General features: G+C 38.9%; 5 protein-coding genes across 5 annotated transcripts in view; 4 read left to right on the forward strand and 1 right to left on the reverse strand.

The window, feature by feature from the left end:
* Positions 1-498: 498 nt before the first annotated feature.
* On the forward strand, positions 499-1,473 carry PHYBLDRAFT_99781 (hypothetical protein; the record flags this gene model as incomplete). Its single annotated transcript, XM_018444106.1, has 1 exon — positions 499-1,473. A coding segment is annotated over one exon (975 nt), but the record flags the coding sequence as incomplete, so codon positions are not given.
* A 1,099-nt stretch (positions 1,474-2,572) lies between these two features.
* PHYBLDRAFT_174966 (hypothetical protein) lies at positions 2,573-3,521 on the forward strand (the record flags this gene model as incomplete). The annotated part of the gene is made up of 3 exons (XM_018437380.1): positions 2,573-2,659; positions 2,837-3,046; positions 3,132-3,521. 3 exons carry the CDS (start codon positions 2,573-2,575, stop codon positions 3,519-3,521), a joined length of 687 nt encoding a protein of 228 aa, XP_018284714.1.
* Positions 3,522-4,297: 776 nt separating this feature from the next.
* Positions 4,298-5,764, forward strand: PHYBLDRAFT_174967 (hypothetical protein; the record flags this gene model as incomplete). Its single annotated transcript, XM_018437381.1, has 6 exons — positions 4,298-4,390; positions 4,501-4,543; positions 4,640-4,807; positions 5,016-5,178; positions 5,260-5,407; positions 5,486-5,764. The coding sequence occupies 6 exons, from the start codon at positions 4,298-4,300 to the stop codon at positions 5,762-5,764; spliced, it is 894 nt and encodes a 297-aa protein (XP_018284715.1).
* Positions 5,765-8,278: 2,514 nt separating this feature from the next.
* On the reverse strand, positions 8,279-8,894 carry PHYBLDRAFT_160555 (hypothetical protein). Its single transcript, XM_018434199.1, has one exon. The coding sequence runs from the start codon at positions 8,840-8,842 to the stop codon at positions 8,393-8,395; it is 450 nt and encodes a 149-aa protein (XP_018284716.1). The 5' UTR covers positions 8,843-8,894; the 3' UTR covers positions 8,279-8,392.
* A 5,052-nt stretch (positions 8,895-13,946) lies between these two features.
* The window catches only part of PHYBLDRAFT_174969 (CCHC-type zinc finger transcription factor), a gene marked incomplete at both ends in the record, with an annotated part of 5,077 nt that continues 575 nt past the window's right edge, over positions 13,947-18,448 (forward strand). The window contains 3 exons of the mRNA XM_018437382.1: positions 13,947-15,163; positions 15,328-16,168; positions 17,688-18,392. Of these exons, the coding sequence (XP_018284717.1) occupies positions 13,947-15,163; positions 15,328-16,168; positions 17,688-18,392 (2,763 nt within the window). The remainder of the gene's footprint in view (positions 15,164-15,327; positions 16,169-17,687; positions 18,393-18,448) is intronic.

Consider the following 18,448-nt stretch of genomic DNA (forward strand, 5'->3'; position numbering starts at 1 on the left):
ACATCTTTAACTCCAAATTCAACGGAAACGAAAGAAGATGATGAAGAAGAAGAAGAGGGAAATGTCGTCGATCTGCTCTATCCAAACCCTCTCGAAACTGCCGAAATAAACCACGAATACCGTAACAAACTACAGTCATCGCAAGCCGGCCAATGGTACTTTGATGAATACTCGGGTCTCTATCGCCACAAGGCACCAGATGAAACCCCCGGGCCACGAACTTCGCAAGCACACTCTAGACACGTCCGGAAGCCTACCTTTGGATCCCAAAAAACAATATCAGCATCAGGAGTAGCAGCAGCCTCAACACCCCCCATTTTCAGCTCACTCTATCAAGACAGTTATTCTTGGCCAACCCCAGTGTCCAATGAGCAGGTCTATGCGATGTGCGAACAGGCAAATGCATCAGGAAATCCAACCCTAATTCTCTCGCTTTGTAATCATCTCATGTATTCTGCATCACAATGCCCGCCAGCACCAGTATCAACACCAACACCAGCACCAGGACCACAAAAAAACCAGTCAAGAAAAAACAAGGAGAATTGCTTGAGCAATACAATGGTATTGGAATCCCAGCGAATCCTCAAAAAGCTAGCCACGGTTGGTTTAGAACGTGGAAAGAGCGGCAACAGTGAAGCACAGTTCATACTAGCAAACTGCTTTGGTATGGGTGCGCTTGGGATGCGCATCAACCACGAGCGTGCATTTGTGTGGTATATCCAAGCATCCAAGCAAAGTCATGCCGAGGCAACTTATCGAGTCGGAGTATGCTACGAACTTGGGATCGGAACCAGACCAGACGAAGGAAGAGCAATGGCATTCTATCGAAAGGCGGCCGTGATGTCTAATCTACGGAGCATGTACAAACTAGCAATCATTCTTCTCGACGGCAGGTGCGGCCAGTCATCATCTCCGCGTGAGGGCATGGCATGGCTGCAGAGAGCTGCCAATGCTGCATCTGCAGAATGCCCGCATGCTCTTTATACACTTGCCATGATACATATAACGGGCGAGTGCAAAGATACCAGTATAATAACCGACCACTTTTATGGGCTCGAGCTTCTGCACAAGGCAGCAAGTCTCGGACACGCGGTCAGTCAAATTAAACTAGGAGAAATGTACGAGCACGGTGATCTTGTTGAAGAGGATCCGGCCCAGTCTGTCTATTGGTACTCACTTGCAGCAGAACAGGGCAATCCTGAAGGCGCACTTGCCCTATCGGCCTGGTACCTGACCGGATCATCAGAAGGAGGTGGCGGATTATTGGAGCAATCTGACAGGCAGGCATATCTATGGGCACGCAAGGCAGCCACACTAAGTACACGGGATCGGTGGGTGATGGCCAAGGCATGTTATGTGATTGGATATTATTGTGAGCGTGGAATTGGTCTTGACTACCCTGTACCAAAAGAAGCCAAGAAATGGTTCGGCAGAGCAGTACAGCTAGGGCACATGGAAGCCAAGAATCGTCTTGAAGTCCAGCAGAAATCAAGCACAATATTAGATTTAAATGAAGAAAGTCAAATAGACGGTCAGAATGGATACAATACCACCACTGCCACAATTACCACCAATTGATTCCGTCCAAGCCAACTTCAAAAGGATATTTTCCTCTTTGATCCTTTTTTTTTATTTATTTTTTTAAAAAAAAAAGACTTTAAGCACACAAACACATTAAATCATATATCCATACTAATACGCATAATTCGATATATCAGAAGAATAATATAATGGTAACGATAATAAAACAAGTATTCATGTTTCAATAACAGTAAACTAAACTATTATACAACACCACTATGTTTACTATACATAGTACTCTTTGCCAATTCATATAATAATGGTAAAAAATAGACTTTTTTTTTGTTAGATATATAGATAAGCGTACATTCGTATACATATAGACATTATTTTACCATGAAATTGAAAACCTATAATATATATATATAGAAACAGTCTAACCTATTCACAAAGATACCCAGGGTAACCAAGGTAACCAAGGTAACCAATACACCCGGTCCATCAATGACTGCAGAGATCACTGATCATCAAATAATCTATTACATCATCCTCAAGATTGTTTATCCATTTAATCTTCTTATTTTGTATAAATTTATTGAAACAAGTTTAGTTTGATTTGCTCACACAGTCTAAAACTGAGCTATAATAATAATAATAATAATAATATTAATATTAATAAAATGAGAGAGATATGAGGAAAAAAAGAATTATAATCTACATACTAATATATATATATATGATATATGTTCACCAAAGATCCGTCAAAAGGTTCGGGCGACAAAACAACAACAACAATAATAATAATAATAGCGCTACAGAATTTGAACTTTAATTCTGGACGATTTAAAGAAATTTCTAGGACAGAAAAAAAAAAACAAAAAATAAATTTGCCGGACGAAATAAACACATCAAGATATTTTTGAAAACCAGTTCTTGAAGATTATAGACTTTATTCATTAACAATCCAGCCAATGAGCCACTTTTAGCCGACGAAATCTCATCTGATGAGATGGACCTTTAAGACATCACAATTAAACACGGAGATTTGGAAATGATCATTGATTTCGAAAGGGCTGCCGGAACAAAAGTAGCTGAGATGGAAGAAGCCGTCAAAACTATAACTGTTCAGATGGAAGAGGTATAATTAGAAGGGAAATAAACATCGATATAAAAAAAATACGGCCACGATAAAATAAAGCGAATGATTGACCTGATTCATGAGAAAGAGCTTGCCGATACCCAAAGCAGCAGAAGAATGTGGTATCCCTCGTAGTTTCTGTCTATGAACTTTTCAGGGAATATAATTCATCAAAAGCATCAATTATACCAACTAGTCTTCCTAGAAAGCTTTTTGAAGAGCACTCGGGGCTCCCTATTAACCTTGTTCGACAAAAGACCGACGATTACTTTAGAAGTTGCTAGAGAGAAGCTATGTAGAAATCTCAAAGGACTGGAAATCTCTATACGTGGCCTTCACAAACATATAACCAGGGAAATGCTGGCTAACCTTGAAGAACGCGACAAAGTATACACACACGAGATTCTCCTCGCACAATTGAAATATAATAAGGCTTTTAGTGAATAGAAGCGCATAGGTGTAAACTTTCAAGAAAATTGCGTTTTTTATTGATGAGGACGGTTTTCAATCGCAAATGACGAGATGTAAGGGCGTGGCCAAGAAAAGGAATGCCTGCTATGGTCAAGGTGCATACACAAAGGGTGTTAACACCAGTATAATCGGCTGCATTGCATCTTTCGATCTATTCAATTTTCTGAAAGTAGATCCTATCAGGAAAATTGATGCCGAGATAATTGAAAGTGAATTTCATTCAAAGGAGGAGAATAAGGGCAAGAAACAAAAACCAAACAGTCAGAAGGAGGCTAAACCAAAGCCCAAGAAAGGAACCACCGCCTATCATATTGTTAAATTTACGGAAGCTACCATAAACATGTTGGAAAGGCTAGACAGAAGAGACTACTTTATAGTCACGGATGATTGACGTATCCATCATTCCGAATTTGTTGTTGAGGCTATCAATAGTTGTGGATACAAGCCTCTTTTACTTTCACCCTATTCCCATCTTCTTAATCCTATAGAAGAGTGCTGGTCTAAAATTAAGAGCAATATAAGAAGAAACCCTTTAGATACGGAGGATACTCTAACACCTCGTATCATAGAGACATGTTTGACAGTAACAGCCGACAACTGTATTGGTTGGACCAGTCAAGCAGAATATTACTGAGACATATGTCTTAATGAAAGTGGCTTGAAGCATTAGTTCCTAAATCACTACAGTAACCAATAAATATGCTGACACATATTATCTTTATTTAATCCACCTTCCTAATTTGCCTTCTGATGGTCTCAAACAATTCTTGGGTGACTTGCTTTCAGCCATGAATTAAAGAAAATTATGTCGCATTTTTGAAAGCTTTACTTTTTATATGGGCTGTAGGCTTAAACAATCATTCAATCGCTTTACTGGATAACTAGCAAAGTCTTCCTTGATATACTTTGGAAGATATGCTTAAATACCGGTTTACATGGCCAAGATATTGTGGTTTTGAAAGTTACTTGTTCATGTCGTGGAAAGAAATTAATTATTGGACTGGAGGCACACACATACACATAAAGATATGTACATAAGTACAATATATCCATTGTGTGCATCAGCTTACTACTTTGTCCCCAAACTTTGTGTGTTCATCAATCTCTCCAAAGATACCTACCTCTCATTCTTTTAAGAGTTACGGCCTGTCTTTGGGCAACTTAATAATGAAATACTATTTCGTACGAAACACAAATCCTGTATATTCAATTAATAGCAGTTTGCGCCCTAAATTTAGACTTGACAGTAAAGAAATAATAGTAATTAATCACAAATACACTATATCGATAGCCAGCTATGCAGAAGATCATAAAAAGTTGTTGTCATTAGATTGTGACTCAATTTTGTTGGATATTTTACTATTTATTAGGCTTCTTACGCGTATTGTGTCTTTCTCTTTCTTTCACCAACTGGTAAGTATTCTCCGTCCACTCTTTTCCCCCCCAAAACACAAAGAAAAATGCCTATAAATATTTTGTATCCTTGTTTATATTAATTATTATAATAAGATTGGATTCTTAGGGACCGGATAAAGTTATCCAATGCCGGCAAAAAGGTCACGGTTTGTGGTCTGGTGGAATCAAAACATCGTCTGCCACCAGGAAACATTGTCCTCCTAAAATTTAGCGATTGTCAATGGCGATCCCACATCTGCTGTTGCTATTTCAATAAAGAAAGTAAATATGGAGCCTTGAAAGTTCAAATGTTTGACATCCACGCATTAAACAATAACAGATACTGAAACAACAGCTCACAACCTATCACAAACTTCAATTGTGGCTACAGATGAATGTGAACAAGCCAGTAACAGTGGCAGGGATATCAGCCAATAGTGTAGTTCTATTGCACCATCACAATCCAGCATTATTGATCTTTGTAACCAAGTAATGTCCCTGGATCATATTGCAACTTTAACACAACAGCTGTTCTTAACGGAAGACGAAGTCTTCACCATTGTCAAATTATATCTGCCTGACGGTAACTTGACTTCTAACCATTTATGTGAATGGATGGCCAAATACGGTGCATGGAGTCCGGCTAAACGAAAGTAAATAAATGAATAACGGAAGTGTGACCATTGGAATGATTATATCCATCAAGAACTCCGGGATTTTACATGGAAGCATAGCAGCAATGTGCAGCAGTTCCACTCAAATGTAAAACCAACAATTTCAAGCATTTGTACTATTGGATATACTCGAAAAAGCAATACTAAAAACCCAATGACTGCCAAAATAAAATCTGCTGATCTTCAGATATACAAACTAAAAAAGAAAGTCTTTGTGTCGATCAACATGTCCGCCAATGACCCGATTTTGTCGCTTTATAACGACAAATATCATAATTTGTCTTAGAATTTCTTGGGACGTAGCAGTGATTCTCAGACTATGCTTAGCTTCATCACAAAAGCAAATCGAAAAGTACGATTGGCTGTCATCAATTTTGCTGGTCTTTCTACCAACGTGGATGATTTTCGACATTTTATCAAAACCAACAAGTCTATTATAGAAGTCTTTGTGGATGAAGGCTACAAGGTTAATGTATATATCTGTCATGAACTGATTCACCGAGATGATATAATTAGCAGATTCAACTGTCGGCACGGCCCCGTAAAGAGATCCCAAAATACCTAAATAAATACAATTGGCACTATATTCCCCGTTTTTATATCTGCAATATTTTTTCCACATGTAGAGGATTATTTTTGCTATTACAAAAGAAATATAAGAAAAAAATTCTTAACCACTTGACCATTTTCACGGGATATAAGAAAAGGCTACCCATCACTTAACACTTACCACTTACCACTTGTCACCTAAAGTTTCTCTTAGAAAACCTATACCACAAGTAACAAGACAAAACTCAACAATGACCGAAAATACACCAAAGACACTGTGACAAACAATTATGTCAATTCTGTAATTGATATTTTGGAATTAAAAGGAAAAGTACCCAAAGATGACGGGTTTTTGGCTCATTATGGATAACGGTTCCATACATACAGCGAAAAAAGAATAGGTAAACTCATTATAGACCGCTGCTATAACTTTTTGCACTTGCCTCCTTACTCCCATGAGTTGAATATGGTTGAGCAATTCTGTTCAGTTTTGAAAAGCTCTGTTAAACAAGAGTTTGTTCTAAAAAAAAAGTCAATCTTCCAAAGCATATCAAGGAGGACTTGGCTAGTTATCCAGTAAAGCGATTGAATAATTTTTAAGCCTACAGACCATATAAAAAGTAAAACTTTCAAAAATGCAACATAATGTTCTTTAATACATAGTCGAAAGCAAGTCGTCCAAGAATTGTTTGAGACCATCAAAAAACAAATTTAGGAAGGTAGACGAAATAAAGATAATAAATAGTAAATAATAATCAAAAATTCATAAAGATGTGTAATACAAATATGAACAAGGTCCAATAAATAAGAATCAGTGAATAATTGAGTCGACTAAAGAAACTGAAATTCAAGTTGACATTATTGAGATTAATCAAGTTTATATATATATATAAAATGAAAAAAGAAGAAGTAGAAAAATAAGTTGTATCCAATACACACACACAAAAATACAATGTTTTTTTTTTCCACTTTGTGGAAACTATTAGCTTCAGAAATTGTAAGAGATACATTGGTTATAGAAAGCTTCTAACAAAATTATCGTTATCATCAACATCAGTTTAGCAGCGGATCCAGCATTTCAAAATGGGATTGTTCAATATTTTGGCTTAGTGGTAGGGTATCGGTCTTGGCGGGAAGGACCGTTCTTGATTGAGCCTAGGATGTGGTTTTCAGTGTGTTTGGGTTCATTATCATCATCATCATCATCAGTATCATCAATTATGGTTTGATAAGCGTCTTCGTTATCGCTCTGAAAAAAACCTTCAGAGAATTCTTGCTCATGATTATCTAAATCCTGAATCTCGTCATCATCTAGAATATGAATCACGTCGTCATCTAGAACATGAATCACGCCGTCATCAAATGTGGCTTGAGTCCTTTCTTCATCAGATGTGTCTTCAGCCCCGTATTCATCAGTTGTTGATCCAGTCTCTTCTTCCTCCCTCATTAATCGACTTTTTTCTTCTATATCGGCTATGAATAGATCCAGTTCTTCGTCATTAATTGTTCGAGTTTCATCATTGGAAATTTGTGCCTCATCTTGTTCATCCAGAATCTCTTCATCATCAGTCATGAATCTTATCTCATCCTCTTCAGCCATTAATTGAATCATTTCTTCATCGATCAGGAATTGAGTATCGTCATCATCAGTTATTTCTTGTACTTCTTCTCCATCAGTTATTTCATATACTTCTTCTTCATCGCTTTTATCCTGTACTTCTTCTTCGTCAGATATTCCTCGTTGTTCATCATCGGTTGTTGCTAGAGCTACATCGTAAGTTTTCATGCCAGATTTTTTATCAGATTTATATCGATATTTTCTTTTATCATCTATTTTGTAGTATCTTTCTTCATCGCATATTTCATAATATTCTTGATTTTTCATTCCATCAGGAGACTCTCCTACATCAGCTACTTCTGGAGCTTCCCCTTCAGCCATTGTATCCGTATCCTCTTCTCCGTCAGTTATTACTTGAGCTTCTATTTCTTTTACTTCATCATCCATTTCGTCATCGTTCTCCTCGTCATCCAATGGATGTTCATTGTAGTTATCGTAATGATTATTATCATCATCATGTTCTTCTTCCCCAACTGTACCCTGACTTTCATACTTATTAACACTTTGCGGGCGGTCGTCTGATAATTCTTGTTTTTCGTAATTTTCGTCTTGATCTCGTACTTCTTTATCATAGCCGCTCTGAGAAAAACATTTGTCTGGTGATTCTTGCTTTCCGTCAGATATGACATGAGCCCCGTCTTGGTAATTTTTTTGATCGTGTTCGGGAGAGATTTGTTGCTTTTCATCAGTTGCGTCCGAGGTTTTGCTTGGGCTATAGGTGTACTTAAAGTCGTCATAGGGAGTATGATGATCTATGTTTATGCTTTTGGTGATCTGGTCTGGCAAGTCTTTAGTTTTTTGGTAATCTTATATATAAATATAAATATAAATATATATATATATAAATAAATTGCATATAGATATATAGTTGTATACATACATATAAGAATATAAAAATATAAACATAAATATAAACACAAACATAGACATATTTTTATTTTTCTTTCAAAGGATTTACATTAAATTATTATTATTATCATTATTATCATTATTTTTTTTTGGTCCATTAATATACTAGGAGTATAACTAACCCGAATTATTTTCAGATTTGGCTCTAAATATCTTACCAACCCTGGCAATTCTAAAAGCAGCTCTGGGGAAAGGCTTCTTAGTCTTAGGTTCAGAAACTTTTCCATTGACACAGGGACTTTGGGTAATAGCCGGACCATTATCAGATAAGATGGTTTCACTGTCACTTTCTTCAGAGCTCAATGGCGAGTCTGTGAATGGGAGTGAGCTTGAATCGTCACTGTCACAATCACTATCACTGTTGTTTGATACGGGCAATTGTTCGCTAAGAGCCGATATATGGTTTGGTTTTTTCGAGGAGAAAGTGGTATAGGTAGCATAAGAAATTGCAGGGTTTGTTGGATTATTGTTCTTGTGTTCCTGTCCGGCACTGAGAGATTGGAATTGTTTAGTGGAGCTCAAGAAACAAGCCATTCGCATTTTTTCAAGATAATCAAGTCCTTCCATGGCAGAATGTCTGTTTTCTTGTTTGAATTGTAGCCCAGTTTCCAGTAATCTAAAGAAGAACTTGTACATGGGATCGATGCACTCTGTCGAGAGCTCTATCTTATTCCTGGATCGAATAACAACCTTCTTGCTGAACTCTTCGTCTGTAAGTCCAGGTGTCACGATCTCACATATGATCACTGAAGCCATAAACACATCCGATTTTCTTGTAAAAATACTAAGTTGTTGCATCTCTAATGGTAAATAGGTAGTTTTATATGGTTATTTTAAGGGAAATGCATATTTGTATGTATGTATTAATTTTTCCCACAGTTTCATCTATCTATCTATCAATCTATCTATCTGTATATGTAGATATTGCGTAGTTAAGACGTACCAGGAGATGCCACGTCCTTTGTCCATTTCAAAGGGTTTGCTTTTAAATCAACTTCGTCTTTACCATTAAACTCAACACAGGATCTACAAAATAAAATTGTCAAGGAGGAAGGGGGATGTTTTTGTTTGTTTTGTTTTTTTTTGTTTAGTTTTGTTTGTTTGTTTTTTTTTACAAAAAAATAAATTTTACTTTATATATACATATATATTGCAAGAGAAACTTTTGACTTCTTACCCAAAGTCAGTCAACCAAGCAGATCCAGAAGAATCAATCTATCGACAAGTATAATAATGAAAGTTATACTGGTGAGTGATTTTAAGAAGCAGAAAAAGGAGAAACAATATATGTTCCGCATTGTGCCCAATAAAATACTCACCAAAATGTTTTCTAGTTTCAGATCAACAATACCTATGCCTAGATGATGAGCATCTGTCAAAGCAGAAAATATACTGATTGCAATTTGAAGTACTTCAAAAGGATGAAGAAATTGACCTAAAGAAACAAGACAATAGCAGCAGCAGTAACAGCAGAAATATTAAGAATCAGACTTGTCAAACTAACCGCTCTTTCCCTTCTTCTACCTCTATTTTTTTTTCTTGCTATTTAAAGTACCTTTATTTTCTAAATACTCTCGTAAATCACCGTTTTTAAAGTAACGTTGGATGATATATACATCACGCAAATCTGATAAAAGGCGATGCTTGGTGCTCTTGTTAGGTGGTTCACGGGTGATTTCACTGTACGTGCACTCAACAATTCCGATATAGTTATTGATAAACCGACAGGGAGAGAGCTTGGCTGCAAACTCCAGTTCGTGCCTGATGTTTTCATTGTAGATGGATCGCACACGGCTGTGCCTTCTGGATTTACAAGCAACCTCCATGTTCTTGTAACGCGCGACTTGGACCAGCCCGTTATGTCCTTCGCCAATAATCTGGTCACGCAGGATCACCAGATCCTTCGGGTCAATTTTTAAGGGGAATACATCATCAACTTTGCAAGGCTGTTGTTCAATGTAATATTTTGTTTTTTTTCTTCGAGCTGTTTGGATTAATAAGTACAAACGTACAGATGTATATACATATATTCGCGTGTTTAAAAGAAGATGTTAATGAGAACCCAATAACGTTACATTTGAGCAAAATAATAATAATAATAACAATAATAATAAAATATCGATATTTCTTACGTTTTTCAAGATTATTTTTATCAGAGACACCCAAAGATGCTGCTTTGGATTTCCGTTTCAGTTTTGAGCTACTCGGTTCACCTTTTTCTAGAATATCTTTTGCCAAGCTGAAATCGTCCATATTTTCTGAAGTATTGTTGTCTTGTTTGGGCTGAGTACTCTTTTTGAGTGAATCTTTTGTGTCTTTATCTGATTTTTTTTGTTTGGATTCGACCATCGTAACATCTTTTGTCGTATGTTTTTTTGTCGCTGCTTTTGGCTTGTAGTTAGATTTGTTTGATTTGGCGGCGCCAATTTGGAGAGATGAAGTGGGAGATGGAATATTGGGATTGGGATTGGAATCCGAATTGGAACTTGATTTGGATTTTGAATTTGCTTTAGAATTGAAATTTGATTTGGATTTAGATTTAGATTTGGATTTGGATTTGGATTTGGGATTTATAATAGGATTTGTTTCTGATTCTAGTGGTTCTGACATTCCTGGAGTTTCTAGCATAGTCATTGCTTTACTGTTTGAATCTTCAACCATTGTTCGACTTTTATGTAATGACGCGCGACTGTGACGAGTTTGTGCACCAATCTTCAAGCTCTCAAATTCTGCTTTGCCTTCCGGTGTGTTTTTCCACTTGTTATATCTTCTTTTGTATCTCCCATCCTTCTCGCTTGGTGTGAGAGGTGCATTCAAAAGAATTGATAAAGTAGTGGCTCGATACTGAGCCTTTTCATATTCTGTGATTTTTTTGATCATTGTGCATGAAGAGAATGGATAATCTCACAAGAATAATATATATTTATATTTATATATTTATATATTAATTTATAAAATAAAATAAAATAAAATAAAATAAAATAAAAAGAGAAAGATGGTAAATTTGTTTTTGCAGTGGACTTTATTTATTTTTTATTACATATATATATATATATATATAATCAGCAAAACTGTCCGTCTAGCTGCTTCCTTGTCCTCTTTTTCTCCTGGCTGCCTGTGAGACGGAAAAATAATACATTCAAACAGGGAAGGATAAGGTGAATTTGTAGTGTAACCACTATCTTGCGATCCTATAAGATTAAATCTTGGTTGGGTGCAATAACGGCACACGGACCAGGATAGCAGTGAAATGGATCTCCAAGCGCCCTGGTTCACTTTTTGTTATCCATAACACATATATTATTATTATTATTATTATTATTATTTAGGGGTAATGGTGTTACTGACTTGAAAAAGAGAGGGGTTATGCAACTTGGTAAAAAGATCAATATCTATTAATGTGTGCATATACGTATATGGATGCGTGTACGTATACATCTACGTAGGCATCTACGTGTCCATACGTATACGTATACGTGTATGCTTGTGTTTGTGTATATATTTTTTTGGTTTTTTTTAAGATAAAAACCCGATAATAATATCAAATGAACTACTTTTATGTACATATAATAAGATCATGTTCATTACAGACAAAGAATGTATTGAAAGTGTATGTTACTTAATAATTAAGTACCAAAGCCTTTGAGGAAGCCAGTAGTCATTAGACAGGCGGGTATATCAGCCAATGTAGTTCTCTTGAGCTGTCGAAATTAATATATTTCTTTCACACGTTCTAGACCAATTACAAGATTTCTTTTTAATGAAACCTACTGCCGTAATGCCAAATGAAAGTAATGACATAGATAGTTTGAAACTAGATCGTAGAATATCCCTCCCCCTTAAAAAAATAAAGGGAGAAAAAAAGAAGAGGCGTTTCCATGTTTATGTTATACTTTGTTTCAATAACGTGCACATTATTAAACTCTAACTTTTAAAAAGAAAAGTCACTTTAATGTAGACTTCTTTACTAGACTGTATCCATAAAAAAGGTACATTGTACTATCATTATTATTAACATTGGCATTACTAGTAATATTTTTATTGGTCTAACAAAATTGTTATTTCCCTCGTCATAATTAGCGAAAGACGGATACATTTTATTTTGTATTTTCATCTTCATTATAGGTGTTTTAAAACCTTGCGTATTTAGGTAACTCGATGAGAACTGGAGAAAAAAAAATTGCGCAAAAGAAAACATCTTTTTGAAAATAATAATACTAATATTAATCAAAGACAAGTAACTATATAAAATGAAACGAATAATGATAAAAGAGAAATTAGTAAAAGGATATGAAATAGTCAAAAATAAGTATAAACTATAAGGTGCCTCTGGAAACCTTGCTTACCATTTCCATAAAAAATGAGAAAAGAAAGGGGGAGTGAGGGGATTCTTTTTTTTTTTTTGAAATAAAAATTTGTTCGACCTTGTTTAATCAATTTAATTGCAAGAAATTTCTAATTCCTGATTTTTACAGCTATTTACCTATCTTCCCTCCTTTCCTTCTCTTTTCCTACCATTATAATACTAATATTAAAGAATTGGTGTTGTAAAAAAGGCAGACTCACACATATATAGTACACATCATAAAACACCCCTCAATACTCCAAAAAAAAAAAGAGATCATTATGTGACAGTAAAAGAAAGGAGAAATAAAAAGACATCCAGCCAGAAAAGAGAGAGATAAGTAGAGATATATAGATAAATAAATAAATAAATACTAGAGCTCTACATTATATATATAACACAAAACAAAGATAAAATGACAATTATTTTTTTTAAAAAAAAAAAAACACATGCATACACACACGCACACACCAAAGTGCAATATTATATGTGAAATCCAATCATTTAATTTTCAATTGCCGATATTTTCTTTGCTACTTTTGATACTTTATTTGTAGCATTCAAAAAATAGACAGTTTAGTAAGATTTTTTTCTAAAGTAAGATTCTAATTACGAAGTGAGAAAATTTTGTTTTTTTTATTATACGACATTAGGAGAAACAACATTTTGAAACACCTTCGCAATTTTTTTTGTGGACGGATTTTTCTAGCCTCACAAAATTGCTACGCTCTTAGGTGTTTTTGAGCACTAAAAAATTCTTAAAACAGCTGAGTTCCAAAAATGCCCTGCAATCTACGAAAAAGACTGGGAATTTGAAATTTAAATTAATTATTTTATTTTATTTTATTTTGTTTTTGCTTTTTTTTTACAACTTTTCAATTATTCTTTGCTTTCTTATTATTATATGATAACAAGTAATTGATCCTCTTATTTTAGTTATAATTTTTTTTTAATTATTACACTACATTGTAATTAAGATATTTGTGATTGATTTTGAGCTGGTATCTCAATATTAAAAAAAATAGATACTGTGAGAGTGTATTTTATTAAAAAAAAATTAAAATAATATTCAAGGTGCTCAGAACTGGATTTGGTTTAGTACCTTAATCTCAGAAAGAGTATATACTGTGAGTGTTATTTATTAAAGAGATAGAATAATATTGTTTATATCAATCGATAAAGACTTTCTTTTTCTTACTATTCAATTTGCCTCTCTTAATATTTGTACCTCCGCTATTCCACGTCTGCCGCAAAAAATCTACCCAGGTACGCAAATCTACCCTCACACACATAAATCTACGCAAGCACACATAAATTCATTCGGACATGGCTCTTTCCACTAACACTCCGGAACCACCAGGGGTCAAAAACCCCTCCACCACTGGCTCATCTCCACCATTGCCAACCTCATTCACACCAATCTCACCCTCTTCGACACCTCTTTACTCGCAAGTAGCTACTCAGAACGCACTTCCACTTCTCGAAAAGCAACCTCATGTTATCTTCAGCTCTACGAATAACACGACCTCACGTACCTGGCGTGTAGGGTCCTCTAAGTTTTCAGTTTTTTTCACCGTCCCACCCAAATCCTCACCCAAGTTTGACCCTTTCTGGAGAGCTCTTCTCTCAGCCTATCCTCGCGAGGTTAACATGGGCATCACTCTTGGCTCACGCTCTTCCCCTGATACATGTGAACTCCATCTACCTACCAGTGCTGACTGCGAGCGAGCGTGCTCTCAACCTTTGGTAGTCGGCGATTCGTCTTTCCCCGCTCAACCTGCTGTTCCCATTGGCACAATTGTTCGCCGTGTTTTCCTAACCAAGCTTCCTCGTGTTCCTTATCATGACCTGGCTACACAACTCGCCAAATGTATGTCTCCTTTTGGCAAAGTGCGGGAGATCGCCATTCATGAATCATATGGGTTTTTTGACGGTTCTGGCTATGTTGTCCTCGCCAATACACCTACCGACGATGTGCCATCAGATTCTCTGACGTACCAAATTGCATACGACGATACGCAAAAGATTCTTGGTAAGTGGCCTTCCATGGGCTCCCACTGCACCTACTGTAAGGAAATGGGGCACGACGTCGCAAAATGCACCAAACGCCCAGCCGAAACCCGAACGTGTTTTGGATGCAACAAGACCGGTCACTTACAAGCCAATTGTCCATACATTACCGATCCTTCCAAGACATCCAAGACGTCCAACAAGCGCTCCCGCCACCCCAACCGCAATTCGAAGCTCGATCGCCCCATCATTGCGCCCAAGCCTTTGATTCCCACTGAGCTCTCACTCATCTACGGAGGATCGGAGGCCTCCAAGCACAACCCTCGTCAACCTGCTTTGCATGAGTTGTCTAAGCTGTCTCCCACAAAGACCACCTTTACTCTACCGACACCAACTGAGACGCCCACGTCCTCCGGCCCTCGTCCTCGAAGCCGTTCTGTCGACACCCCCACGCGTGGCTGGGACAAAGAGATAGACGACAGAATGATAACTAATCTCATGGATAGAGATGAGGCTCGGACTCTCCGACTCCAGTCTGCCTCTCGCCACACTCATCTCCGTTTTTCCCGGCCGGCACGTCCAACAGGCCGCAATACATCTCTCTCTCCTCCTCGCTTTACTCACCCACAAACCACAAAAGCCCTCGGCGCAAAGGCCAACATTAACCAATGATTAAAATAGGCACTATGAACTGTAGGGGTCTACCCAAAGTCGGACACCCTGAATCACGCGCCTTTTTCATACGCCATTTACGCTCGCAGGGAATCGATATTTTAGCCCTGCAAGAAACCCATGCCTCATCATCTATGCTTCAATCTACCTTTGACCAACAATTTCGGTCCTCTTCATCATTATGGTCTCCACACTGCGGTGTTGTATGCCTTTCCCTTCACATTATCTTCACTGACCCTCTATTTAGCCCATGTGGCAGGTGTATCACGACAACTATCACGCATGTGGATAATAATTTTTCGCCCTTCAGGATAGGCGTCATCTATGCGCCTGCTTCCCAAACTCCACGTTATCGTTTTCTTGCCTCTTTACTGTCCACTCCTGACCTCATCCCTCCCAATCCTTCAAACTTTATTCTATTGGGCGATTTTAACCATGCAATTCGCTCACACTATGCTCTCGGACGTCGTGCTCCAGCTGACTGGCTACAGTTTATAGATACCAATATGACTGACTGTATCACTCCTCGCGGCCAGCACCCGCAGCCTACGTTCCACCGAGCCCTGTCTTCCACCACCATTGACTACATCCTTGCGTCCTCAGACCTTCACCCTCGCACTACAGACCCACAAGTGAGCTATATTTACCAGAAATGGTCTGATCATTGTCTGGTTGCAGTCAGTCTGTCCCTCCCTTCAACCAAGTCTTCTGGTAAGGGACTTTGGCGTGCTAACCCTCGCCTAGCACAATCACTTTCGTTCCGTACCGATCTCAACACTCTTCTCTCCACCCTCGTTCCTGCCCTTCGCGCTGATTTTTCTCCTCAAGCCCAATGGGATGCGATTAAGCTCGAAGTCATTCGTTTCGTTAAATGTTTCTCTCGCCACCTTCGCCCCTCTCTGAACGACCTGGAAACACGCCTACAAAAACGACGGAACCGACTCATTTACCGTTTCCGCCACCAACCCGCCCAGAACTTTCAACTCCCAATTGTGGAACGATTGTTGCAGCAAGTCCAACTTGAACGGGTCGAGATTATGGCTCTCAAGGCCGGGAAACACTGGCGGGAAAAGGGTGAGACTTCTGCAGGATACCTCAAACGCACTATCGCCATTCGCCAATCCTGCAAAGCCATTGCAAGCCTCTGTCACCCTGTTACAAACGACATTTGCACCACACCCGACGCCATGACTGAGGCCGCAGCAGTCTTCTATGAAGGCTTGTACACCCCTGATCCTATAGACAACTCTGCTGTGGATGAGCTGCTCTCTCATTTGCCTTCAGATCTCCATTTGCCAGAACTTGCACAGGACTATATGACTCGGCCATTCGCTCTCGACACAATTCGGTCAGGTGCTGCCCGCTCTCCCAGCTCTAGTAGCCCGGGCCCAGATGGTTTGCCATATGAGATTCTCTGCCTCATTCTCGCCCATCCCGTGTGTGGCGACCTCGTTTCCCGGATATATAACGATGCCTTGTCGAAGGGAATCTTTCCTCCTTCTTGGCAGTCCACTTGTGTCTGCTTGTTGCCAAAAAAAAGGCGATCTCAGTTCTCTGAAGAGCTGGCGTCCCATCGCCTTGATTAATACCGATGCAAAAGTGTTTACCCGTCTCATGAATGCTCGTACGATTTCTGCTGTTACCACACTTATCACCCCGTATCAAACTGGTTTTGTTCAGGGTAGATTTATAGCTGATAATGGAATGCTGACTCGTTTGGTCATGGCACAAGCCGCGAAGGATGGATCCTCAGGGATTGGCTTGCTCTTGGACCAGGAAAAGGCTTATGACCGAGTACACCCAGAGTATTTTCGTCGAGTGCTCGCTCATTTCCGCTTCCCTCCTTCCATCGTTAATTCTGTCTCTTCTCTATTTTTCTCTACGCAGCTACAGATTAACGTCAATGGCTTTCTCTCGCGCCCTCTTACGCAAGCCCGTGGCCTTCGACAAGGGGATCCTCTCTCACCAATTCTCTTCAACCTAGCTTTTGAGCCTTTGCTTCGCCGCGTGATACACGATCCTCTGTTCCTAGGTGTCCTCCCTTCTGTCCCTCCCACTCTTCCCTCTTTACCTCCTGTCAAACTGCTGGCTTATGCCGATGACCTGCTGGTGTTTCTTCCGGACACGGATCACATGTCTCGACTTCACCACCATCTCAACACATACGCTGCCGCATCTAACGCCCGCATAAACATGCACAAGACTCAAGCCTTCTCCCTTTCAGGATCGCCACTCCCCGACTGGAATACTTTCCTTCGTGCATACGATGTTACTGATTGGCATGATCGTACGTCACCTACCTCTCTCCGATATCTTGGTTTTCCATTATTTTCCTCTATCACTCAACGAGACTCCTACGGGACCACCCTCCTGTCAAAAATTGAGACCTTTTGCAGTATTCATGGATCACGATCTCTTTCCTTTCGTGGGCGGGCAACCATCATGAACTCTCTTGTACTTTCTCAACTATGGCACGCCCTTCGTGTGGTTTCGTTCCCTTCCGCCTTCCTTGACCGAGTTCGCTCCATCGTGCGCGGGTTCTTCCGTGCCAACTCTTTTCCTCCCATTGCTTTTGAGACTCTCTGCTTGCCCCGACTACAGGGTGGCCTTGGTATCTTGGATCCTGGTATACAGCAATGTGCTCTCCAACTTCGCTGGCTGAAGCCCCTTATCCGTAATCCTCTACTGCCTCATGGTCTTGTTCCCCAATGGTTCTCCTCTCTTCTTCGCTCCGACGTCCCTACCGTTGATCCTCTTCTTCCCTTACTCTTTCCGGACTGTCGTCCTCGCAACCATCGCACCCTTGATTCCCCGCTGCACCTGGTTCTGAAGGCTATGGATACTCTTCCCCGAAACTCTGACAGAGTGGTGCTCAACCTTTCCAGTTGTCTCATCCTGCCGTTGTCTTCTATGATATCCAGTATGCCCTCTCACCCTCCGTATCGACCTGCTTGGCGTGATTTGCGAGTCCACCATCTATACCAAATCGAGTCCAATTTGGATATACTCACACCCATCACTCCCTCTCGTCCTCTACCCCGTTCTGTCACACTTAACCGCATCCTCAACAGAATTCGCGATCATACAATGGTCTTGCATCCCATTCTCTTTCGAGCATGCATTCCTTCTTTTGTACTGGCATTCCA

Source organism: Phycomyces blakesleeanus, assembly GCF_001638985.1.
Source record: "Phycomyces blakesleeanus NRRL 1555(-) unplaced genomic scaffold PHYBLscaffold_34, whole genome shotgun sequence".
NCBI lineage: Eukaryota > Fungi > Mucoromycota > Mucoromycetes > Mucorales > Phycomycetaceae > Phycomyces > Phycomyces blakesleeanus.

What these genes read in the sequence shown, in the direction of transcription:
- PHYBLDRAFT_160555 (XM_018434199.1), bottom strand. Translation starts at nt 8,842, where the DNA reads ATGGAAGGACTTGATTATCTTGAAAAAATGCGAATGGCTTGTTTCTTG.